This window comes from Equus asinus, chromosome 6, assembly GCF_041296235.1.
Source record: "Equus asinus isolate D_3611 breed Donkey chromosome 6, EquAss-T2T_v2, whole genome shotgun sequence".
NCBI lineage: Eukaryota > Metazoa > Chordata > Mammalia > Perissodactyla > Equidae > Equus > Equus asinus.
In genome coordinates this window covers 40675592-40701471 of record NC_091795.1, presented here as the reverse complement: position 1 = coordinate 40701471, position 25880 = coordinate 40675592, and the positions used below count along the sequence as shown (strand labels likewise).

The 25880-nt window shown below is 37.6% G+C and overlaps 1 protein-coding gene across 9 annotated transcripts in view; it reads left to right on the top strand.

Moving 5' to 3' along the window:
* ALMS1 (ALMS1 centrosome and basal body associated protein) overlaps window positions 1-25880 on the top strand; it is a 251540-nt gene that overhangs the window by 79404 nt on the left and 146256 nt on the right. For all 9 annotated transcript variants that reach the window (XR_011503935.1, XM_070511957.1, XM_070511958.1 and 6 more), the window contains 2 exons: window positions 2178-8627; window positions 9698-9831. Coding sequence is in view for 8 of the 9 variants with exons in the window: in XM_070511957.1 (XP_070368058.1) it covers window positions 2178-8627; window positions 9698-9831 (6584 nt within the window). In the remaining variant the exon portion in view is untranslated. The remainder of the gene's footprint in view (window positions 1-2177; window positions 8628-9697; window positions 9832-25880) is intronic.

Here is a 25880-nt window from a genome sequence, read left to right as displayed (position 1 = left end):
GGAATTTATCCATTTTTTTCTAGGTTGTCAAATTTGTTGGTGTTAATTGTTCATAGCAGTCTCTTATGATCCTTTCTATTTCTGTGGTATTAACTGTAACATTTCCTCTTTCACTTCTGATTTTGAGTCCTTTGTCTTTTTTTCCTTGATGAGTCCAGCTAAAAGTTTGTGAATTTTGTTTATTTTTTAAAAGAACCAGCTCTTAGTTTCATTAATATTTCCTGTTGTCTTTTTAGCCTTTGTTTTAGCATTTATTTCTGCCCCGATATTTGCTAATTGACTTCCTTTATTAACTTTGGGCTTTGTTTTTCCTTTTCCAGGTCTTTGAGGTATAAAGTTAGGTTTTTATTTGAGATTTTTCTTGTTTCTTGATGTAGGCATTTATCGCTATGAACTTCCCTCTTAGAACTGCTTTTGCTGCATCTCATAAACTTTGGTACATTGTGTTTCTGTTTTCATTTGTCTCAAGGTATTTTTTGCTTTCTCTTTTGATTTCTTCTTTGATCCATTGATTGTTCAGTTTGTTAATCTGCTTTGATTTATTATCTTGAAGCTGTTTTTTTCTCATAAAAATTTTCATAAGCCATATTCTTTCTCAAGTTACTATGCAAGTTACATTCTTCCTTTTCTCTTTTAGTTTTCTTCAAGAGTTAATACTTGATACTTCTTTGCCTTTCAATTTCACTCCTCAACCCATTTCATTCTATATTCAGCTACTTTTTTGAAGCTTCCCAGTGGGTTTAGAATGCCAGTCAGTGTGGTGAAAAGAATTCAGAATTCGGAGTTAGTGTTAAATGGTTAAAGTGCCCATTTTTGTCACTTACTCACTGTACAACTCCAGAAAAATTATGTATCTTTACTACTCACAATGTGGTCTGTGGACCAATGGTGTTGGGTATCACTAGAGAGCTTATTAGAAGTGCAGAATTTCAGATCCCACTGCAGACCTACTCAGTCAGAATCTGCAAGTTAACAAGATCTCCACATTGAGAAGCAGTGTTATACTGTCATCTTGGAAACTTACTTTCCCTATATGTAAAGTAAAGATATTATTTGCTGTATATATCAACCCTCTTAGCACCATCTGACATACCATATGTTTTACCAATTTATTTATTGTCTGCTTCCTCATATTGGAAATGAAGCTCTGTGAGGCAGAATTAGAATGTAGGCTTTGTCTTTTTGTTTATTGCTCTATTTCCTAAATGTAGAACAGTGACTGGCATATAGTAAACATTAGTTTTTCTGAATGAACAAATGAGTGAATGCGTTACTTGTCAAATCTTGTCCTTTCTATTTCAGTCATTTACTTTTCACTGCCATTTAGCACTACTTTCATTTAGAATTTCTGTATTAGATGGTATAGATATAGAATATTTCCATTGTTTCAGAAAGTTCTGGTAGATAGTGCTGCTTACACTTTTGTATTCCTTTCCCATCCATCTGGAATTTATATTTCTGCAGTACAGTTCTTATCAAAGCTGTCAACAACTCCCCCTGCCATATAATTGTTTAAACTCCTTAGTGTAACCTTTAATATCTTTACAGTTTCGTATAATTAAAAATATATATCTTATTCAAGGTACATTTGTTAGGAGAGTCAGTTAAACCCACTGCATGCATGGCATCCATCTGGGCCATATTTCATTGCCTTTGTAGGATGTGGGGGAAAGGGAAATCTATGAAAATTAGCTGATAATTCTTTCCCTTGCCTTCCAATAAAGTATTTTGTCTCTGATTGAGGAGTCTCATGTCTTCTGCCAGTATACATGACACAATAACAGACTAACTTATTAGCTTATAAGTAGGGTGAAATCAAATCTCAGAGTGGACAGCATTTTTCCATCACATTGAAAATTCTTTAAAAATCCAAATTTTAAGATTCACATAGTATTTCATTAAATAGATATACTAGTATTTTTAAAGCATTAGTCTCTTGTGGAATATTTAAATTATTCTCACATTAGTTTGCTGTTATAAATGGCTTTGTATTAATACGTCTGTGTGTAAATATTTATCTCTTTTGATGACTATTTCCTTAGGATTCCTTTCTAGAAGCATAAAGGCCTAAGGAAGGAAAGCTTGCTTTATTTTTTTAGTGCATAAAAATAATATTTTTTAATTCGAAATATATGTGTATATAATATTAACAATATGAACAAATCTCTTTTTCTTAGGAGATACTTCTAAAGGAGGCATAGCTGAAATTACCCAGTCCAACTTGAAACCAGGCATCACTACCACTCCGGGAGATTCAGACATTGGATCTCATTTATCCTTGTCCCCTGAGGACCTTCCTCAGTTGGCTGTAAGGTCTCCTCACGAGAATACTGTTGGTCAACATACTGATTCTTTCAACCGACAGGCATTGGCAGATAGTCATCTAACTGAAGAGACTCTAAAAGTTTTAGCTGTTTCTGAACTAGCTAACCAGAAGACTGAGATATCCACAGTACCCTCTAGTTCCTACTCACAAAGAGGGAAGCCTAATGTTTTCTACCCACAGGCCTTGCCAGATGGTCATCTACCTGAAGAGGCTCTAAAAGTTTCAGCTGTTCCTGGACCTGCTGACCAGAAGACTGGGATATCTGCAGTCCCTCCAAGTTCCTACTCACTTGAAGAGAAGTCCGGTGTTTTCTACCAACAGGTATTGCCAGACAGTCGTCAACCTGAAGAGGCTCTCAAAGTTTCAGCTGTTCCTGGATCTGCTGACCAGAAGACTAAGAAAACAATAGTACCTTCTAGTTCCTATTCAGATAGAGAGGAGAATGTTATTTTCTCCCAGCAACGGTTGCCAGGAAGTTCTGTAACTGAACAGGCTCTGAAAGTTTCAGTTGTTCCTGGGCCAGCTGATCAAAAGAGTAGGATAACAACCATACCTTCAAGTTTCTACTCACTTGAAGAGAAGCCTGGTATTTTCTACCAACAAGCCTTGCCAGACAGTCATCTATCTGAACAGGCTCAAAAACTTTCAGCTTCTCCTGGACCAGCTGAGCAGAAGCCTGGGACACCAACAGTAACCTCTACTCCTTACTTACATGGAGAGAAGCCCCATATTTTCTATCAGCAGACGTTGCCAGACAGTCATCTAACTGAACACGCTCAGAAAGTTTCAGCTGTTCCTGGATTTGCTGAGCAGAAGCCTGGGACACCAACAGTAACCTCTACTCCTTACTTACATGGAGAGAAGCCCAGTATATATCAACAGGAGTTGCCAGACAGTCATCTAACTGAACAGGCTCCGAAAGTTTCAGCTGTTCCTGGATTTGCTGAGCAGAAGCCTGGGACACCAACAGTAACCTCTACTCCTTACTTACATGGAGAGAAGCCCCGTATTTTTTATCAGCAGACATTGCCAGACAGTCATCTAACTGAACAGGCTCAGAAAGTTTCATTTGTTCCTGGATTTGCTGAGCAGAAGCCTGGGACACCAACAGTAACCTCTACTTCTTACTTACATGGAGAGAAGCCCCGTATTTTCTATCAGCAGACATTGCCGGACAGTCATCTAACTGAACAGGCTCAGAAAGTTTCAGCTGTTCCTGAATTTGCTGAGCAGAAGCCTGGGACACCAACAGTAACCTCTACTCTTTACTTACATGGAGAGAAGCCCAGTATATATCAACAGGAGTTGCCAAACAGTCATCTAACTGAACAGGCTCAGAAAGTTTCAGCTGTTCCTGGATTTGCTGAGCAGAAGTCTGGGACGCCAACAGTAACCTCTACTCCTTACTTACATGGAGAGAAACCCCATATTTTCTATCAGCAGACATTGCCAGACAGTCTTCTAACTGAACAGGCTCAGAAAGTTTCAGCTGTTCCTGGACCAGCTGAGCAGAAGCCTGGGACACCAACAGTAACCTCTACTTCTTACTCACATAGAGAGAAACCCAGTATATATCAACAGGAGTTGCCAAACAGTCATCTAACTGAACAGGCTCCGAAAGTTTCAGCTGTTCCTGGATTTGCTGAGCAGAAGTCTGGGACACCAACAGTAACCTCTACTCCTTACTTACATGGAGAGAAGCCCCATATTTTCTATCAGCAGACATTGCCAGACAGTCTTCTAACTGAACAGGCTCAGAAAGTTTCAGCTGTTCCTGGATTTGCTGAGCAGAAGCCTGGGACACCAACAGTAACCTCTACTCTTTACTTACATGGAGAGAAGCCCAGTATATATCAACAGGAGTTGCCAAACAGTCATCTAACTGAACAGGCTCAGAAAGTTTCAGCTGTTCCTGGATTTGCTGAGCAGAAGCCTGGGACACCAACAGTAACCTCTACTCCTTACTTACATGGAGAGAAGCCCCATATTTTCTATCAACAGACATTGCCAGACAGTCATCTAACTGAACAGGCTCAGAAAGTTTCAGCTATTCCTGGACGAACTGACCAGAACACTGGGATACAAACAGCACCTTCTAGTTCCTACTCACATTTAGAGGCGCCCATTATTTTTTACAAGCAGGAGTTACCAGATAGTCATCTAACTGAAAAGGTTCAGAAAGTTTCAGCCTTTCCTGGACCAGCTGACCAGAACACTGGGATACCAACAGGGTCCTCTAGGTCCTACTCATTTGGAGAGAAGCCTAATATTCTCTACCAGCAGAAATTACCAGACAGTCTTCTAACTGAACAGGCTCAGAACGTTTCAGCTGTTCCTGGAGATGCTGAGCAGAAGACTGGGACACCAACGTTAACCTCTACTCCTTACTTACATGGAGAGAAGCCCCATATTTTTTATCAACAGACAGCTCCAGACAGTCGTCTAACTGAACAGGCTCATAAAGTTTCAACTTTTCCTGGATTTGCTGAGCAGAAGACTGGGATACCAACAGTAGCCTCTCCTTCTTACCCACATGGGGAGAAGCCCCATATTTTCTATCAACAGACATTGCCGGACAGTCATCTAACTGAACAGGCTCAGAAAGTTTCAGCTGTTCCTGGATTTGCTGAGCAGAAGACTCTGATACCAACAGGGTCCTCTAGAGCCTACTCATTTGGAGAGAAGCCCCATATTCTCTACCATCAGGCATTACCAGATAGTCTTCTAACTGAAGAGGCTCTGAAAGTTTCATCTGTACCTAGACCAAGTGACCAGAAGACTGGTGTAGTAATAGTGCCCTCTAGTTCCTACTCACCTAGAGAGAAGCCCAGTATTTTCTACCAACAGGCCTTGCCAGGCAGTTATCTACCTGAAGAGGCTCTGAAAGTTTCAGTTGCTCCTGGACCAACTGAAAAAAAGAGTGGGTTACCATCAGAAGCCTCTAGTTTCTACTCACAGAGGGAGAAGTCCAATATTTTCTACCAACAGGAGTTGCCAGACAGTCATCTAACTGAACAGGTTCAGAAAGTTTCATCTGTTTCTGGACCAGCTGACCAGAGGACTGGGATACCTACAGTAACCTCTCCTTCTTACTCACATAGAGAAAAGCCCTTTATTTTTTACCCACAGGGCTTACCAGACAGTCATCTACCTGAAGAGGCTCTAAAAGTTACAGCTGTTTCTCGACCAGCTGACCAGAAGCCTGGAATACCAACAGTACCCTCTCCTTCCTACTCACATAGAGAGAAGCACATTTTCTTCTCACCACAGGCCTTGCCAGACAGTCATTTTCTTGAAGAGGCTCTGAAAATTTCAGCTGTTTCTGGACCACCTGATCAGAAGACTGGGTTGCCATCAGAACTTTCTAGTTCCTACTCAAATATAGGGAAACCCATTATTTTCTACCCACAGGACTTGACAGACGGTCATATACCTGAAGAGGCTCTGAAAGTTTCAGCTGTTCCTGGGCCAGCTGACCAGAAGACTAGGTTACCATCAGAACTTTCTAGTTCCTATTCACATAGGGAGAAGTCGAGTATTTTCTACCAGCAAGAACCAGATAGTCATCTAACTGAAGAGGCTCTGACAGTTTCAGCTGTTCCTGGGCCAGCTGACCAGAAGACTAGGTTACCATCAGAACTTTCTAGTTCCTATTCACATAGGGAGAAGTCGAGTATTTTCTACCAGCAAGAACCAGATAGTCATCTAACTGGAGAGGCTCTGACAGTTTCAGCTGTTCCTGGGCCAGCTGACCAGAAGACTAGGTTACCATCAGAACCTTCTAGTTCCTATTCACATAGGGAGAAGTCGAGTATTTTCTACCAGCAAGAACCAGATAGTCATCTAACTGAAGAGGCTCTGACAGTTTCAGCTGTTCCTGGGCCAGCTGACCAGAAGACTAGGTTACCATCAGAACCTTCTAGTTCCTATTCACATAGGGAGAAGTCGAGTATTTTCTACCAGCAAGAACCAGATAGTCATCTAACTGAAGAGGCTCTGACAGTTTCAGCTGTTCCTGGGCCAGCTGACCAGAAGACTAGGTTACCATCAGAACCTTCTAGTTCCTATTCACATAGGGAGAAGTCGAGTATTTTCTACCAGCAAGAACCAGATAGTCATCTAACTGAAGAGGCTCTGACAGTTTCAGCTGTTCCTGGGCCAGCTGACCAGAAGACTAGGTTACCATCAGAACCTGCTAGTTCCTATTCACATAGGGAGAAGTCGAGTATTTTCTACCAGCAAGAACCAGATAGTCATCTAACTAAAGAGGCTCTGACAGTTTCAGGTGTTCCTGGACAAGCTGACCAGAAGACTGGGATACCTACAGTACCATCTAGTTCCTATTCATATAGAGAGAAGCCTGTCATTTTTTACCAGGAAAGATCTTTGTCAGATCTTACTGAAGAGGCCTTACAAATTTTAGGGGTTCCTGGACCTGCTGAGCAGAAGACTGGAATATCAGCAGTAACCTCTGCTGCTTCCTCACATGGAGAGAAGCCCATCATTTCTTACCAGCAAGAGTCGCCAGATATTACTGAAGAAACTTTGAAAGCTTCAGCTGTTTCTGGTCCAGCTGACCAGAAGGTTGGGAAACGAATAATCCCCTCTAGTTCCTACTCATATAGAGACAAGGCCAGTATTTTTAATGAGCAGGAATTGCCAGATCCTACTGAAGAAGCTTTAAAAGTTTTTGCTTTTCCTGCACCAGCTGACCAGAAGACTGAGATACCAATAGGACCTTCTAGTTCTTCCTCACATAAAGAGAAACTCAAGATTTCAGCTGTGATTTTACCGCATGACCAGAAGACTGAGTTACCAATAGCTCCCCCTAGTTCCTACTCACAGAGAAAGAAGCCCAAGAATTCAACTGTGATTGAACCAGATGACCAGAAAACTCCATTACTGACAGTTTTTCATAATTTTTATTCTCAGAGAGTAAAACCTAGTATTTTCTTTAAACAGCAGTTGCCAGATAAACATCAAAGTGGAGATATTCTGAAGATTTCAGCTGTCCCTGAACAAACTGATGTGAATTCTGGAATACCAGTACCTCTTTCTAGTTCCTATTCATACAAAGAGAACACTAATATTCTCTACCCACAGGACTTGTCAGACAAGCATCTAACTGAAGATACACTGAAGGTTTCAACAATCCCTGGGCCAGCTGACCAGAAAACCGTGTTACCAACAGCTCCTCCTAGTTCCTTTTCACACAGACAAAAACCAGATATATTCTATCAACAGGATTTGCCAGATACACATCTAACTGAAGATGCCCTGAAGATCTCAAGTGGTCTTGGGCAAGCTGGTCAGAGTACTGGGTTATCAACAGTCCTGCCTGGCACTTACTCACGTAGTGAGAAGCACAAGCTTGTTTCAGACCATATTCAAAGGCTAATAGATAATTTGGATTCTTCTAACTCCAGTATTATTTCAAACAATATGCCTTTAAATTCTCAGGCTGATGGTAGAGTTGTAATAAATAAGCCAGAATCTTCAGGTTTTGAAGATGTTGGCTCTGAGGAAATCCGAGACACAGACAGTGGTGCCAAAACTCTTAAAGAGATTCGGGAACTTTTAATGGAGGCAGAAAATATAGCATTGAAACGATGCAGTTTTCCTGCTCCCCTTGTCCCTTTCAGAGATGTTAGTGATATTTCATTTATACAATCTAAGAAGGTGGTTTGCTTCAAAGAACCCCCCACAGCTGATGAATCTAATGATGGTTTGCGTCGGAGACAGCCATTCACAGAGGAAAGCCCAAGCAACAAGTGCATACAGAAGGATATTAGCACACAGACGAATATGAAATGCGAGAGAGGCATTGAAAATTGGGAGTTTATTAGTTCAGCTACAGTTGGGAGTCCTCTACAGGAAGCAGAAAGCAAAGCCAAGGCAGCATTAGATGAAACCCTTAGGCAGTATAAAGCAGCCAAATCTGTAATGAGGTCTGAACCTGAAGGGTGTGGTAGAACCACTGGGAATAAAATTGTTATCCCTATGATGACTATTATTAGAAGTGATTCAAGTAGTGATGCAAGTTCCTGCTCATGGGATAGTAATTCCATGGAGTCAGTTTCTGATGTTCTTCTAAACTTCTTTCCGTATGCTTCACCCAAGACAAGTATGACAGATAGTAGAGAGGAAGAGGGTGTGTCAGAGAGTGATGATGGCTGTGGTAGCAGTGTAGATTCACTGGCTGCACATGTGAAAAACCTTCTGAAGTGTGAATCCTCATTGAATCATGCTAAGGAAATACTCAGAAATGCAGAGGAAGAGGAATGTCGGGTACGAGCACAAGGTAGGAACAGATAACTTGTGATGAAGGCAGGTCAAGCTTATAAACATTATAGTTTAACAATTTATTTGAAGTTAAGTGTTTGGAGTTCTAAATTATTTTCTTGTAGAACTGTTAGAATTATTACATATTTCACTGGCAATCCAGAATAAGCCCATTTAACAAATAATATAGCTAAGTCACAGTATTCGTTGTGCTAGTCTGAGTTTAGGGTCTTAGGAAAAGTAGGTTCTGATATCTGAAGGAGAGAAAGGAGATAGCTTAGGTTTCCAAACTCCTAAAGCTCTCATGTTTCCCTCATCTTCCCATTATAGTAGCCTTATTTTAGAGACAAACCTTCAGTTTGCTCTGCTCTAAATTATTCTGTATCATAAAACTACATATGCTTTCTTATCCTCTCTTCTAATAAAATTCTTGGAGCAGATCTTAGACATGAGAAAAAACTAATCAAAGTATTTCACACTAAAACTTCGGTTAGAGAATATTGGGTTAGAGAATAAACTTGGGTTTAAAAGAGAGCATTTACTAATCCTGTTATTGTCTAATAGTAGAATTCCATTATAAAAGAAAGAAAAATCTTAAAGGCAATATGGGGAATATATTTTGGAGAGCAACTTATAAGCAATTCAGGCCTGCCTGGGATGCTTCCCTTGAGATTAACTGCCTACACCATTACTTCCATCATGCATATTTTGATTCTCAAAAAAACTCCAAGTTTTATTTATTATTTTTAAATATCAGCTCTTGTGGAGGTGGCAGTAGCTGTAGCAGGAGCTAGTAGGAAAGGCAAAGGGACTGTCTTCATTGGAAGGAAGACTGAGATAAAAATGATTGAATACCATATTAAAGTGGCCTCATTGGAGAAATATATGTGGAATATGATTTTTAAAAGTCAGACTTTTCAGTGAAATGATCTCTCTCAAGAACTTCTAATAGTTTGTCATAAAATTGAAAGCACACACTTTTTGCTAAGCATTGTGGCAGGCATGAAATTGGATATATTGATGATCTCTGTGCTCTTATGATCACTTTTGCATTGTATTATCTCAAGTGTGTTTATACTTTCTCTGCAGCCTGGAATCTGAAGTTTAATTTGGCTCGTGAGTGTGGCTACCCCATTTCAGAATTAAATGAAGATGACAGGAGAAAAGTAGAAGAGATCAAAGCAAAGTTGTTTGGTCCTGGGAGAACAACTGACTTGTGCAAGGTATAAAAGGAATCTAGAGATGAAGAGAGAAAATGTGAAAGAAAGGGTGGTGGAATTTGTATCTCTTACCTGGGCATTGATGACAAGTCACTGATAGTCTTTGGCTAAGGTGTTAGGAGTCTTAATTCTTCAAAAGTAAAGATTCAAGATTAGATTCTGTAGGTTTTGATTAATTCCAAATCTATCTATGGGAACAAATTATTTGCTTAGGCAAATAAGAATGGATTCACTCGTTTTATCAATATATTGTTGTCACTCTTACTTTCTCTTGAGGGTGGTATCTTGAGATGCAGATGAAGTCCAGCTGTTTTCAGATGTATATTCTCTGCTTAAGAATACAGAACCAAAATAGCTTATGTATAAATGAATTTCTTCTTAATAGTACTTATTTCCCTTCTATTGTGAATTATTTAATGCATAGAAAAGAATATATATATGAAACATGGATATAAAGAATAAAGAAAAGTAAAAATTATTCCTGTATATCAGCCATCTAGCCTGAGAAATAGGTTACCAAATACTATTGAAGTCCTTGTGTCCCCTTCCCCAGTCATATCTCTTTTACTTCCTGTCCTGAATGTATTGATTTTCTTGCTGTTTAGAATGGTTTTGAACTCTGTAATAGACTCAACATGGTATATATTCTTTTGAGAATTATGTTTTTAACATAGTCTTAGGTTTTTGAGATTCTTCTGTGTAGATGTACATAGTTTTAATTTATTCCTTTCTATTGCTTTAACTATTCCAATGTAATGAATATATCATAGTTTATTCTTTCTCTTGTGGATAGGGCATTTGGTCTCCTATTAGGAACAGTGATAGGGTATAAATAAAACCTATGTTATAGGGGTTCGGTTGGCTTACATGAGATAATGCCTGTAAAATGCTTAGTAGAATGTGTGGTATCTAGTTAATGTTCAATAATTGGCAGCTATTATCATTATTGTTAATCCTATAAAAAATGATGTACTTATCGTATGCATAGACTTTATGGCCTAATTCATACAGTTTATTAGAAAATTGTTCATCAGTGATTAGCATAATTATTTGGCTTATCTCAATTTTGGAAAAGTTTTTTTAAAAGTATAAATTAGATTGGATTTTAGGTTTATGTATGTGTTTGTGAAAAACAAAATTAACAAGTAATTAAATGGGTAATTAGTTGTCCTAGCATCCTTTGCATAAAAGTACATATTTTCCCCAGTAATCTGCATTTCTTTATTTCTTTAATCTGCATGTGTTGATGTTTTCAGATCCTCTAGCAATCAAATTGCCTTCCTTTGGATAGACTCTAGTTTGTATTCTTCTTAAAATATGGTGTCCTGTCAGGAAATTTGATTAAGCACAAAATTTCACATGTGATGTGACCAGCATGAAGTATGTTTGGTAATTCTCTTTTTGCTAATATATTCTATGATTTCTAGTGGTCACATCATACTATGGCATTATTTTTAAAAAGCATGAACTGCTATCCAGATTTCTATTCCCAATTCTTGAGCCTATATAATTCTTTTTAACTCTGCAGTATTTCTTCTTATTGGTTTCATGTGAATGTTCAAGCCTATTGGAATGATTTTGAGTCTCAATTAGGTCATCTGTTATTTTAAATATCCCCTCCAGCTTTGTGCCATTTATTTATTTAGTAATTATTGTTGTCCACTTATTGATAAAAATCTTTACTAAGGGTTATGGGGAAAGAGTCTAAAACTTTTTGAATAAGATTTTTCTAACAACTGGGGTAAATCCTTCATCTTGCTATCGTTCAACCCACAATTTTATACTTATATTTGACTTTCTTCATTCTTTGATCTGAGTGATTATGAGCTGTAGTTTGTCTAGTATGACTTGTTCTTAGTGAACTCATAATGCCCACAATTGTGTGTATATTTTTGGATGCTTTTGTTTTAACTTAAATATGTGATCATTTCCCCATAAAACCTCTCTAAAAGCACAATTTTACATAGGTATAGGTATATAATGTCCCATCATATGAATATAACAGTTTAATCATTCCCCTTCTGTTGGAAATTTATTCATTCATTCCCCAAATGCTTATTGGATGCCTAATATGTGCCAGTCACTGGTCTATATGCTAAGGACATATCACTGAACAAAAGAGATAGAAATTCCTCCCTCTTGAAGCTTACGTTCAAGTGAGAGGGTACAGACAGCAACTAAATAAATAAGTAAAATATATAATATGTCAGTTAATGGTATGCCAGGGAGAAAAATAAAGCAGGATGGTCAAGGAAGGACCATGGGTATCAGAAGCAAGAGCACTCCAGACAGAAATAGCATGTACAAAGTTCCTGAGGTCAGAGTGTGCTGGTGTGTTAAAGGATAGTGTGGAGGCCAGTGTGGTTGAAGAGAGAGACTGAAAGAGAGAAGACCAGATCGTGGAAGGCAATAGTTCTTCTCAGGGACAGTAAATGGCTCCTAAAGGCATATTTTGGAAATTTATTGTGGGTTTTTTTGGGCATCACAGTAATTGAGAGTTGCTTCCGGCATGTAGTAGATAGATGTCAGAGACATTAGAAGTCCTGCAATACATACTGCAGTTTCACACAATGAAGAGTTGTCCCTTGTCACATACAACTTTTGAATGTTCCTCTAAATATTTATGTAGGTGAAAAACCTGTTATAATTATTTCAGTGTTTCATTTCATTGTCATGCTTCTTTAGTTCTTTTCAGTATAGAATATTTCCTCTGTTTTTCCTTGTCTTTCATGACTGACATTTTTGAAGAGTATAGCCCAGTTACTTTGTAGAATGTCCCTCAAATTGTGTTTGTCTGATGTTTTGTCATGATTAGATTCAAGTTTGATTTTTCTGTAGAAACACTACAAAAATGATGATATGCTTTTCCTGTGTATCATATCATATTATGTTGATTATGTTGATTTGTCCCAGTACTGATAATGTTATTTTGTACCACTTAGTTAAGGTGGTGTCTTATTAAAATGGTATGTTTTCTCCACTCTAAAGTTAGTTTATAAGTGTGTCTTATATATTAATTAATAAGTAACAAGTATGAAGGAGAGAAACTTTGAGACTATGTAAATATCTTGTTACTAAACTTTTACCTCTCTATTTTAGCATCTATTGATGATTTGTGACTGAACCATTTATTAATAAGATAGCTGCAATTTTTAGATTTTTTTGAAAACCCCCCCATAAATTTATTTATACCAGTATGGACTCTTGGATTTTTCTTTTACTCAAAGTGTATAATGTGTTGCTATCTGTGTTTATTTTGGTACCAAAATTATTCCACACTTGCCAGTGAGAGCCCTTTTAAAAGCTGACTCCTGTGTAATTTTGATATGTCCCCATTATTCTTTGAGCACTCACTTACTTTCTGGGGCAAGAAGATATTCCAGGCAAATCTTCTATGTTTCTTTTCACCATCTCTGGAGTCAGCCATTTCTCCTTGGGGCCTTGATTCCTTTTGGCAGAGAGTGGTATTTAGAAACCAAGATCTCTATGCTGGATCTACTTATTGATATTGTGCTGTCATTGCTTTTAGGCCCCCTCAGCAGATTGGCACACACTCCTTCTCTATGTCAGTTTTCTTACTGGTAATCCAGTTCCGTTCCAGCAGCATAGGGTTATTCTAGCCTTTCCCCTTTCTATATTTGTAACTGACTTCTCTGATAGTGATAAACCTGGCTCTTATTATCCTCAGTGTATTTACTTACTTGTTTAAGCTACCCTATATGTTCCTGCCTTGGCCCTAGTGCTCATAGTGGCTGCAAGAGGTCAAGTTTCTTTCCCAGTCCTTGGTCCCATTCTGCCCGTAAGTTTTATATGTAATAGCACTATTATCTTGCTGTTCCAAATATTTTTAAATTTTCATTATGATTTCTTCCAACAATGAAATACATGATATATTAGGACGATATTTTCAATATGCTGAAAGAAAATAACTGTCTACCTAGAATTTTATGCCCAGTGAAAATCTGTTTCAAGAATGAGGCAAAATACACAATAACAGAAAAACCAAACAAGTTGATTAAAAAATCGGCAGAGGATCCAAATAGACATTTTTCCAAAGAAGACGTGCAGATGGCCAACAGGCAAGAAAAAAATGTTTGACATCACTAATTGCCAGGGAAATGCAAATCAAAACCACAGTGAGATACCACCTCACACATGTTAGAATGGCTGTTATCCAAAAGTCAAGAAATAACAAGTGTTGGTGAGGATGGTGGAGTAAAGGGAAGCCTTGTGTGCTGTTGATGGTGTGTAAACTAGTACAGCCTTTATGGAAAACAGTATGCTAATTCCTCAAAAAATTAAGAATAGAACTACCGTATGATCCAGCTATTCCACTTTTATCTGTTAATCTGAAGAATATGATAACACTAATTTGAAAAGATATATGCATTCCTCTGTTGATTGCAGCATTGTTTACAATAGCAAAGATATGGAAACAACCTAAGTGTCCACTGATGGGTGAATGGATAAAGAAGATATCGTGTATATCTACAGTGGAATACGACTCAGCCTTGAAAAGAAGGACATCTTGCCATCTGCAGCAACATGGATGGACCTTGAGGATATAAGGCTAAGTGAAATAAGTCAGACGGAGAAAGACAAATACTGTATGATTTCACTTATATGTGGAATCTAAGAAAACAAAACAAACAGAACAAAATAAAAACAAACTCATAGACACAGAGAACAGGTTGGTGCTTACTAGAGGGGAAGGAGGTTGGGGCTAGGGCAAAATGGGTGAAGGGAATCAATTCTATGGTGATGGATGGTAACTAGACTTAGAGTGGTGATCACTAGGTAGCGCATATAAAATCAAGTTATAATGTTGTACACCTGAAATATTTTATTTACTGTATATATTATATTTGTAATATGTATACTATATATTATAATTATTTTATATATATAAAAGAAAATGAGGCAAAATAAAAATGATTTTAGACAAAAACAGTTTTTCACCATTCAGCACTCATTAAAAGAAATTCTAAGTGGTGTACCTCAGATTGTTAGGAAAATTATCCCAGATGGAAAATTTGTGATACAAATTTGATACAAGAGGGATTAAAGAGCAAAGGAGATGTTAAGTAAATATGCAGATAAATGTAGCCAAATGCTAGCTATATAAAACAAAGACAATAAGATATTCCAGGCTAAGTCATGGTATAAAATTAAATTATATGACAACAACATCTTTTAGATTGGAAGTTGTGTAAATAGAGTTAAATTGTTCTGAGTTCCTTAACTATTCAAGAGGAAGGTAGACGTATTGTTTACTTTAGGTTGATAAGTATACGTATTGTAACTTCTAGGATAACTGTGTCACCTCTATAATTCTCCAGATTAAATTGAGATGGATCATAGACTTTAATGTGAAAGATAAAATAACAAAGCTTCTTGGAGGAAATCTCTTTAATGATGTTGGGGTGGGCAAGGATATCTTAAACAGGATGCAAAAAGGCACTAACCATGAAAGAAAGGATTGATAAATTGCTCTTCATGAAAATAAACATTTGGTCATCAAAAGGCACCACGAAGAGAGAAAAGTCAAACCAGAATGGATGAGGGCATTTACAATATACATATTTGACAAAAGACTTAAATCCAGAATGTATAAAGAACTCCTACAAATCACTTATTCCTCCCAAAGGCTTCAATGGCTGCCTTAAAAATGAAGATATTCAAGTGGCCAATAAGCATTTGAAAACATTCTCAATGTCATTTGCCTATTAGAATAATGCAAATGAAAATGATAATGAGGTACTACTTCATACCAGGGTGACTAAAATTAAAAGGAGAACAATACTAAATATTGGTGAAGTTGTGGAGTAACTGAAACAGTCATGTATTGCTGATGGGAGGGTAAATTGGTATAATATTCTAAAAAACTAATGTAAAATAATCTAAGAAAAGTAAACATATCTCTGCCCTAGGATACTTCAGTCCTGCTTCTAGGTGTGTACTCAAGAGACGTCAGTGAATATGTTTACCAAAAGACGTGAACAAAAGTAATTATGGTAGCCACAAACTGAAAACAATGTGAATGTCCATCAAGAGTAGAATAAATGAATCAATTATGATTTACTCATACAGTGGAACCCTACATAGCAATAAAAAAGAACAAACTACTGCTGTCTCAGTAACACTGAGGATTTCACATTATGTTTAGCAAAATAAGACAGATGCAAAAGAATCATACTGAATAATTCCATTCATATGAAATTTATAAACAGACAAACTAATCTAATGGTGAAAAAAGTAACAATAGTGGTTACTTCTGGTGGCTCCAGGTGTGTGGTGTTGACTGAGAAGAGGCACAAGAGGTCGTCTCAGAAGACCATGATAAAAAAATCATCAAGCTGTCACTTCAGATTTATATACTTTAGTGAATATATGTTATACATTAATAAAAAAAGAACAAGACAGATGAAATCACAGAAAAAGAACTTTAAGAATCATTTCTTATAACCGCAAAAACTAAAAAATATCAAGGGATAAATCTAACCAAAGATATATAAGATTTTTATTGGAGAATATTAAAATTTCTATTGAAAGACATAAAAGAAGACCTAAGAAAATAGAGAGACGTATTGACTAATAAGGAGACTCGATTCTACTGGCATAAGCTGCTTCAAAGAATTAAGGCATGGATCTAAAAAAAATATTTTTAATTGTGGCAAAATACACATAGCATAAAATTGACCATTTTAACCATTTTTAGGTTTATGGTTCATTGACATGAAGTACATTCATATTGTGCAATTATTACCACCATTTATCTCCAGAACTCTTTTCATCTTGCAAGACTGAAACTCTATATGCATTAAACAATTTCTTCCCACTTCGTCCTCCCCCAAGCCCCTGGCAACCACCACTCTGTCTCTGTGGTTTTAATTAAGTACCTCATATAAGTGGGATCATACAGTATTTGTCTTTTTGTGATTGGTTTATTTCATTTAGCATAATGTCCTCAAGGTTCATCCATGTTGTAGCGTATGTCAGAATTTCCTTAAAGTGAGTCTCTTGGAGATAGCATATAGTGGGATCCTGTTTTTTTTTGTTTTTTGGTGTTTTTTCCCATTCTGCCAATCTCTGTGTTTTGATTGGAGTGTTTAATCCATTTTCATTTAAAGTAGTTACCAATAAGGAGAGACTTATTTCTGTCATTTTGCTATTTGTTTTTCTGTGTCAAAGAAACGATTTTTAGGTTCAAGTACAACTCCAGACCACAGGATTATTTATCTTACTGTCCTCTAGCCCACAGAAGTGCAGAAGATGACAATTATATTTTGTAGGCTCCTAAAGACGTGCTCTTACATTGCTTGTTGGCACAAACTATTCACGTCCTTTGACCCCTCCCAGGCTATGAGAACAAAAATCCTCTTTGTAACCAAGGATTTCCTGACTGTGCTCAGCATGGATACTGTCTGCTCTGTTTCCCTGTTTTGTTTGGTAACCTCTGAAGACAGGAAAAGTTTGAAGTCAGTAATTTATATCATCATGGTGTATGGACCAATAGTTCTAAATTTATAAGGAAAACCATAAAACAAACTTAGGAGTAAAAATGAAACAAGCAAAACTAAGAAAATAGTAAGAAGAAAATTATAAACTCAAATGTATCAATGAACTAGAAAACAGAAAAATGATAGAATTGGATGTTAAAACTTGGATTTGAATCTTGGAAAAATTCTAAATCAATAGGCAACTTCTAGCTAGCTAGATGATTACAAGAAAAAAATTGTTGTAAAAGAGTGTGCTAAACATACCATTGAGATATTTTGAAATCATAAGAGAATATACTGTGTACCACTTCTCATTAGGTTTAAAATTTTCATGAAATGGCTGATTTTGTAAGACAAATAACTCTTAAATAGATTGGACACAAACAAGATAGAAAGTCCTTGTTGATCAAAGATTTGACTTCTAAGAAAAGTGCTAGACCTATTAGGTAATATTATAAAATATTTTCTGGGTGTGAGATTGATGTTGTGGTTATATGATAGGTGAATGTCCCTATTCTTAGGATATGCAGTAGTGAATTATTTATGATTGAAGTGTCACGTCCCATTGCCTGTGTAGAGAGAGAAAGCTGATAGGGGAAGATAGTCTCCCAATAATTCTTGAATCATGGTAGAAGAAATTCAAGTATTTATTTTAACATTCCAGCAAATTTGTTTTTAAAGACTTTATTATTTTTTAAAATTGAGATTCATAATAGTTTAGATCATTCTGAAATTTCAGTTGTACATTATTTCTTGTCTGTCACCACATAGGTGCTCCCCTTCACTCCCTGTGCCCACCCTCTACCCCTCCTTCTCCTGGTAACCACTGAACTATTTTCCTTCTCAGTGTGTTTGTTTATAAACTACATATGAGTGAAATTGTCTGGTGTTTGTCTTTTTCAGTCTGCCTTATTTCACTTAACATAATACACTACAGGTCCATCCATGTTGTTGCAAATGGGATGATTTTGCCTTTTTTTCTGGCTGAGTCTTATTCCATTGTATATACATGCCACATCTTTTTTACCCAATCATTGGTTAATCGGCACTTGGATTGTTTCCATGTCTTGGCTATTGTGAATAGTGCTGCATGAACATAGGGGTACATATGTAACTTTGGATTGTTGACTTCAAGTTGTTTGGGTAGATACCCAGTAGTGGGATAGCTGGGTCATATGGTATTTCTATTTTTAGTTTTTTGAGGAATCTCCATACTGTTTTCCAAAGTGGCTGCACCAGTTTGCATTCTCACCAGCAGTGTATGCGCGTTCCCTTTTCTCCACATCCTCTCCAACATTTGTTGTTCTTTGTCTTGGTAATGACAGCCATTCTGGCTGGTGTAAGGTGATATCATTGTAGTTTTGATTTGCATTTCCCTAATGATTGGTGATGTTGAGCATCTTTTCATGTGCCTATTGGCCATCTGTATATCTACCTTTGAAAAATGTCTGTTCATATCCTCTGCCCATTTTTTGATCAGGTTGTTTTTTGTTGTTGTTGAGTTGTGTGAGTTCATTATTTAGTTTGGATATCAACCCCTTGTCTGATAAATGATTTGCAAATATTTTCTCCCAGTTGGTGGGTTGTCTTTCCATTTTGTTGATGGTTTCCTTTGCTTTATAGAAGCTTTTCAGTCTGATGTAGTCCCATTTGTTAATTTTTTCTTTTGTTTCCCTTACCCAAGTAGACATAGTATTCGAAAAGATGTGGCTAAGACCCATGTCAAAGAGTGTACTGCCTATATTTTCTTCTAGGATTTTTTTTTGAGGAAGGTCAGCTCTGAGCTAACATCTGCCACCAATCCTCCTCTTTTTGCTGAGGAAGACTGGCCCTGAGCCAACATCCATGCCCATCTTCCTCTACTTTATATGTGGGATGCCTACCACAGCATGGTTTGCCAAGCAGTGCCATGTCCGCACCCAGGATCCAAACCAGCGAACCCCAGGCCGGTGAAGTAGAATGTGCACACTTAACCACTGCACCACCGGGCTGGCCCCTCTTCTAGGATTTTTATGGTTTCAGTTCTTACATGCAAATCTTTAATCCATTTGGAGTTAATTTCTGTGTATGGTGTGAGATAATGGTCTACTTCCATTCTTTTGCTTGTAGCGGTCCAGGTTTCCCAGCACCATTTATTGAAGAGACTTTCCTTTTTCCATTGTGTGTTCTTGGCTCCTCTGTCAAAGATTAACTGTCCATAGGTGTGTGGTTTTATTTCTGGGCTTTCAGTTCTGATCCGTTGATCTGTTTGTCTGTTTTTGTGTGAGTACCATGCTGTTTTGATTACTATAGCTTTGTAGTATGTTTTGAAATCAGAGATTTTGATGCCTCCAGCTTTGTTCTTTTTTCTGAGGATTGCTTTGGCTATTCAGGGTCTTTTGTTGTTCCATATAAATTTTTGGATTCTTTGTACTATTTCTGTGAAGATTGTCGTTGGGATTCTGATAGGGATTGCATTGAATCTGTAGATTGCTTTAGGTAGTATGGACATTTTGACTATGTTTATTCTTCTGACCCATGAACATGGAATATCTTTCCATTTCTTTATGTCTTCCTCAATTTCTTTCAGTAATGGCTTATAGTTTTCAGTGTACAGGTCTTTCACTTCTTTGGTTGAGTTTATTCCTAGATATTTTATTCTTTTTATTGCAGTCGTAAATGAAATTTTCTTCTTGATTTCTTTTTCTGCTAGTTCATTGTTAATGTATAGGAATGCAACTGATTTTTTAAAATTGATTTTGTACCCTGCAACTTTGCTGTAGTTGTTGACTATTTCTAGTAGTTTTCTGGTGGATTCTTTAGAGTTTTCTAAATATAGAATCATGTCATCTGCAAATAGCGAACATTTCACTTCTTCCTTTCATTTCGTTTTGTTGCCTAGTTGCTCTGGCTATTACCTCCAGTACTCTGTTGAATCAGAGTGGTGAGAGTGGGCACCCTTTTCTTGTTCCTGTTCTCAGTGGGATGACTTTCAGTTTTTCCCCATTGAATATGACGTTGGCTGTGAGTTTGTCATATATGGCCTTTATTATGTTGAGGTACTTTCCTTCAACACCCATTTTATTCAGAGTTTTTATCATAAATGGATATTGGATCTTGTCGAATGCTGTCTCTGCATCTATTGAGATGATCATGTGATTTTCATTCCTCATTTTGTTAATGTGGTGTATCACATTGATTGATTTGCAGATGTTGAACTATCCCTGTGTCCCTGGAATCAATCCCACTTGATTGTAGTTTATGATTCTTTTAATGTATTGCTGTATTTGGTTTGCCAATATTTTGTTCAGGATTTTTGCATCTAAGGTCATCAGTGATATTGGCCTGTAGTTTTCCTTCTTTATGTTGTCCTTGTCTGGTTTTGGTATCAGGGTAATGTTGGCCTCATAGAATGTGTTAGGAAGTGTCCCATCTTCTTCAACATTTTGGAATAGTTTGAGAAGAATAGGTACTAAATCTTCTTTGTATGTTTGGTAGAATTTTCCATAGAAGCCATCTGATCCTGGACTTTTGCTTTTTTGGGAGGTTTTTGATTACTGTTTCAATCTCTGTAGTTGTGATTGGTCTGTTCAGATTCTCAGTTTCTTCTTGATTCAGTTTTGGGAGGTTGAATCAGTCTAGGAATTCATCCATTTCTTCTAGGTTATGAAATTTGTGGACATACAGTTTTTCATGATATTCTATTATCCTTTGTATTTCTGCAGTGTCTGTTGTAATTTCTCCTCTTTCATTCCTATTTTATTTACTTGAGCCTTCTGTCTTTTTTTCTTTGTGAGTCTGGCTAAGGGTTTGTCAATTTTATGTATCGTCTCCAAAAGCCAGCTCTTAGTTTCATTGATCCTTTTTACTGTTTTTTTAGTTTCTATTTCATTTATTTCTGCTCTGATTTTTATTATTTCCTTCTGCTGACTTTGGGCTTTGTCTGTTCTTTTTCTAGCTCTGTTAGGTGTATTTTAAGATTACTTATTTGAGATTTTTCTTGCTTGTTGAGGTGAGCCTGTGTTGCTATGCATTTCCCTCTTATGACTGCTTTTGCTGTATCCCGTAAGAGTTGTATGTTGTATTTTCATTTTTGTTTGTCTCCACATATTTTTTAATTTCCTCTTTGATTTCTTCAGTGATTCACTGGTTGTTCACTAGCATGGTGTTGAGTCTCTACCTATTTCTCACTTTCCCAGTTTTGTTCTTGTGGTTGATTTCTAGCTTCATAGTATTGTGGTCAGAAAAGATTGTTGGGATGATGTCAATCTTCTTGAATTTATTGAGGCTTGCCTTGTTACCCAACATATGGGCTATCTTTGAGAATGTTCCATGCACACTAGAGAAGAATGTATATTCCACTATTTTTGGATGGAATGCTTGATGTATGTCTATTAAGTCCATCTGGTCAAGTGTTTCATTTAAATCTTCTGTTTCCTTGTTGACTTTTTTCCTGGATGATCTGTCTGTTGTGATCCCCTACTATTGTTGTGTTCCTGTTAATTTCTCCCTTAAGTTCTGTTAATAATTGCTTTATGTATTTTGGTGCCCCTGTGTTAGGCGCATATATATTAATGTGTTATGTCCTCTTGGTGGAATGTCCCTTTTATCATTAAATACTGCCCCTCTTTGTCTCTCATTGTCTTCTTTAGTTTGAAGTCCGCTTTGTCTGATAAAAGTATGGCAACACCTGCTTTCTTTTGTTGGCTATTAGCTTGGCGTATTATCTTCCATCCCTTCACTCTAAGCCTATGTTTGTCTTTGGAGCTGAGGTGTGTTTCCTGGAGGCAGCACATTGTTGGGTCTTGTTTTTTAATCCATCTGATTGGAGAGTTCAGTCCGTTTACATTTAGAGAGATTATTGTTATATGAGGGCTTAATGCTGCCATTTTATCTCTTGTTTTCTGGTGGTTCTGTGTTTCCACTGTTTCTCTTCTTTTGGATTTCTGACTGCCATTTCATTTTGTTGGTTTTCTGAGAGGAATTTCTCAGTTCTCTCTCTTTTTGTGAATTGTGGCTCTGTTCTGACTTTGTTTTGTGGTCACTGTGAGGGTTGTATGAAAGATATTGGAGATAAGATATTCCATTTTCTTATACCGTCTTATCTCCATTAACCTAAGTAGGTTCTTTCCCTTTCTTTTCTCTTTCTGAGTAATTGCTGTTACATGTTGTTCTGTTTTTAATTTTTTGAGTTTGTGGCTAATTTGAAGTGCTTATCATTACTTTTGATGCTTTCTTTCCCTTTTGGTTTTAAGTTGTAATTGAGCCTTTGTCTCCCTGTTCTAGTAGAGAGCTGCAGGTTTCTGATCATGTCTGTCTGTTTATCTCTTTGCTCAGAGCTTTGTAGACATTTGTTTTTTTGTAGCTGGTGTGAGGACATCTTGAATTATTTCTTGTAGGGGAAGTCTAGTGGCGATGAACTCCCTCAGCTTTTGTTTATCTGAGAAAACTTTTATTTCTCCATCATATCTGAAGGAAAGTTTGGCTGGATAGAGTGTTCTTGGCAGAAAGTTTTTGTCTTTCAGTATGTTGACTATATCGTTCCATTCTCTCCTAGCTTGTAGGTTCTGCTGAGCAATCTGCTGAAAGCCTGATAGGGTTTCCTTTGTAAGTTATTTTCTCCTGCCTTGCTGCTCCTGATATTCTTTCTTTATCCCAGACTTTTGCCATTTTCAATATTATATGCCTTGGAAAGGGTCTTTTTATGTTGATAAAGGTAGGCCTTCGATTAACTTCGTTTATCTGTAAATCTGAAACCATCCCCATGTTTGGGACGTTGTCAGCAATTAGTTCTTTGAACAAACTCTCTGCTCCTTTCTCCCTCTCTTCTTCCTCTGGGATATATAATCCTTATGTTGCTTTTCCTAATTGAATCAGATATTTCTCAAAGAATTTCTTCTTTTTTTACAATCTTAGTTCTGTCTCCTCTTCCATCCGTAGAATTTCTACATTTTTTCCTCAAGAAGACTAATTCTTTCCTCCATAAGATCAGTTCTGTTTCTTAATGATTCTAGGTTGTTATTTATTTCATTAATTGTGTTTTTCATATCCAGAATTTCTACTTTTTTTTTTATGGTTTCAATCTCTTTGGTGAAGAGACTCATTTTATTGCTGAGCTCCTTGAATTGTCTTTCCGTGTTTTCTTGTAAGTTGTTGAGTTTCCTTATGATGGCTATTTTGAATTCTGTGTCATTTAGGTTGTATATTTCTGTGTCTTCAGTGTTGGTTTCTGGAGAAATGTCATTTTCCTTCTAGTCTGAATTGTTGCTGCAGTTTCTTATGGTGTTTGATGAACTATTCTTTTGTCAGGGTATTTGTGGTATTCTTAGGATGCAGATTCCCCCTGTTACTGCTAGAGGGAAGCAGAAGCAGTGTTTCTGGCCCCACCCTGTGTGCTGGAAGCTGTGGGGGTATTATAGGTGCTTGCCCCAGCCTGGGATGCATTTAGGCACTTGTGTGGAGTGTCCTTGTCAGGCGAAGCTTCCTCGCTGGGCTAGGGCCACTCTTTGGCGCCTCAGGGGTGCTCTGAGCTCCCCCTCCTTGCCAGAAAGTGATCACCAGTGGGCTCAAAGCCACCACTCCTATTCCTGCAGCTGCCCAAGACACGTTCTCTCTTTGGAGCGCCACTGTGAGCATTTCCTGCACCTGGGAAGTATTTGCCCCAGTGTGGAAATCTATTTACCTATTTACCATCCACTGTCCACAGGGCTGCTGAGCTGGCGTGCAGGGCTTCCCTGCTGGGACTAGGCTATGGCTTCTCCTTTACGGCATAGGGGCATGGTGGGCTCCCTCCCTCTGTGCAAGAGTGACCACAAGCAGGGGCTAAGGGTTACTGCTGCCTCCTCTTACGGTTGCCCTGCTGCGTCTTCCTACTTTCAGGGTGCTTGCACCATGTTGGAAAGTGTTTGTGTGCATGCACAGGGCTACTAAGAGAGAGCAGGGTGTGCTTCACCTATCTCTGCTACTTCCCAGGGGGCCAGACCATCCACCCTCAGATGTATAGCTGCGTCTGTCTCTCAGGCATCCTGTTGTGCTGTGTGGGCTTCCTCCGTTGGTCAGTGAGTGTCCATTTAATTGCACTTCAAAATGGGGAGAGACAAAAGGAACAGCTCACTCTGCCATGTTGCTGACATCACCTAAAGACTTTATTTTTTAGAGTTTTAGGTTCACAGCAAAACTGTGAGGAAGATAGATTTCCTAAATACCACCTGGCGCAACACATGCATTTCCTCCACCATTATCAGCATCCCCTACCAGAGTGGTACATTTGTTACAATTGATGAACCTACATTGTTGACACATCATAATCACCCAAAGACCATAGTTTACATTAGGGTTCACTCCTGGTGTTCTACATTCTGTGGGTTTGGACGATGTGTAATGACATGTATCCATCATTATACTATCATACAGAATATTTTCACCACCCTAAAGTTCCTCTCTACTGCATCTGTTCAGTTCTACTCACCCACCCCAACCGCAACTGCTAATCCTTTTATTGTCTCCCTACTTTGGCCTTTTCAACAATGTATATAGTTGGAATCATACAGTATGTAGCCTTTTCAAATTGGCTTCTCTCGATTAGTAATATGCACTTAAGGTTCCTCCATGTCTTTTCATGGTTTGATTGTTCATTTATTTGTAGCCCTGAATAATAGTCCATTGTCTGGATATATCACAGTTTATCCATTCACCTACTGAAGGACATCTTGGTTGCTTCCAAGTTTTGGCAATTATGAATAAAGCTGCTATAAACATCCTTATGCAGGTTTTTGTGTGGACATAAGTTTTTAGCTCCTTTGGGTAAATATCAAGGAGCACAAATGCTAGATCGTATGGTAAGAGTATGTTTAGTTTTGTAAGAAACTGCCAGACTGTCTTATAAAGTGGCTGTATTATTTTGCCTTCCTACCAACGAGTCAGAATTCCTGTTGCTCCACCTCCTTGTCAGCATTTGATATGGTCAGTGTTCTGGATTTTGACCATACTAATAGGCGTGTGGTGGTGTCCTGTTTCAATTTGCATTTCCCTGATGACATATGATGTGGAACATCTTTTCAAATGCTTACTTTCCAGCTGCATGTCTTTGATGAGGTATGTCTTTGGCCCACTTTTTAGTTGCTTTTTTTCTTATTGTTGATTTTTTAGAGTTCTTTGTATATTTTAGATAACAATCCCTTATCAGATGTGTGTTTTGTCATTTTCTCCCAGTTTGTGGCTTGTCTTCTCATTCTCTTGATATTGTCTTTCACAGAACAAAAGTTTTTAATTTTAATGAGTCTAGCTTATCAATTATTTCTTTCTAGGATTGTGCTTTTGGTGTTGTATCTAAAAAGTCCTCACCATATCCAAGATCATCTAGGTTTTCTACTGTGTTATCATCTAGGAATTTTATGGTTTTGCATTTTGCGTTTAGGTCTATGATCCATCTTGAGTTAATTTTTGTGAAGGCTTTCATGTTTGTGTGTAGATTTATTTTTTTCATGTTGATGTCCAGTTGTTCCAGCACCATTTGTTAAAAAGACTCTCTGCTCCATTACATTGCCTTTGTTCCTTTGTCAAAGATGAGTTGAC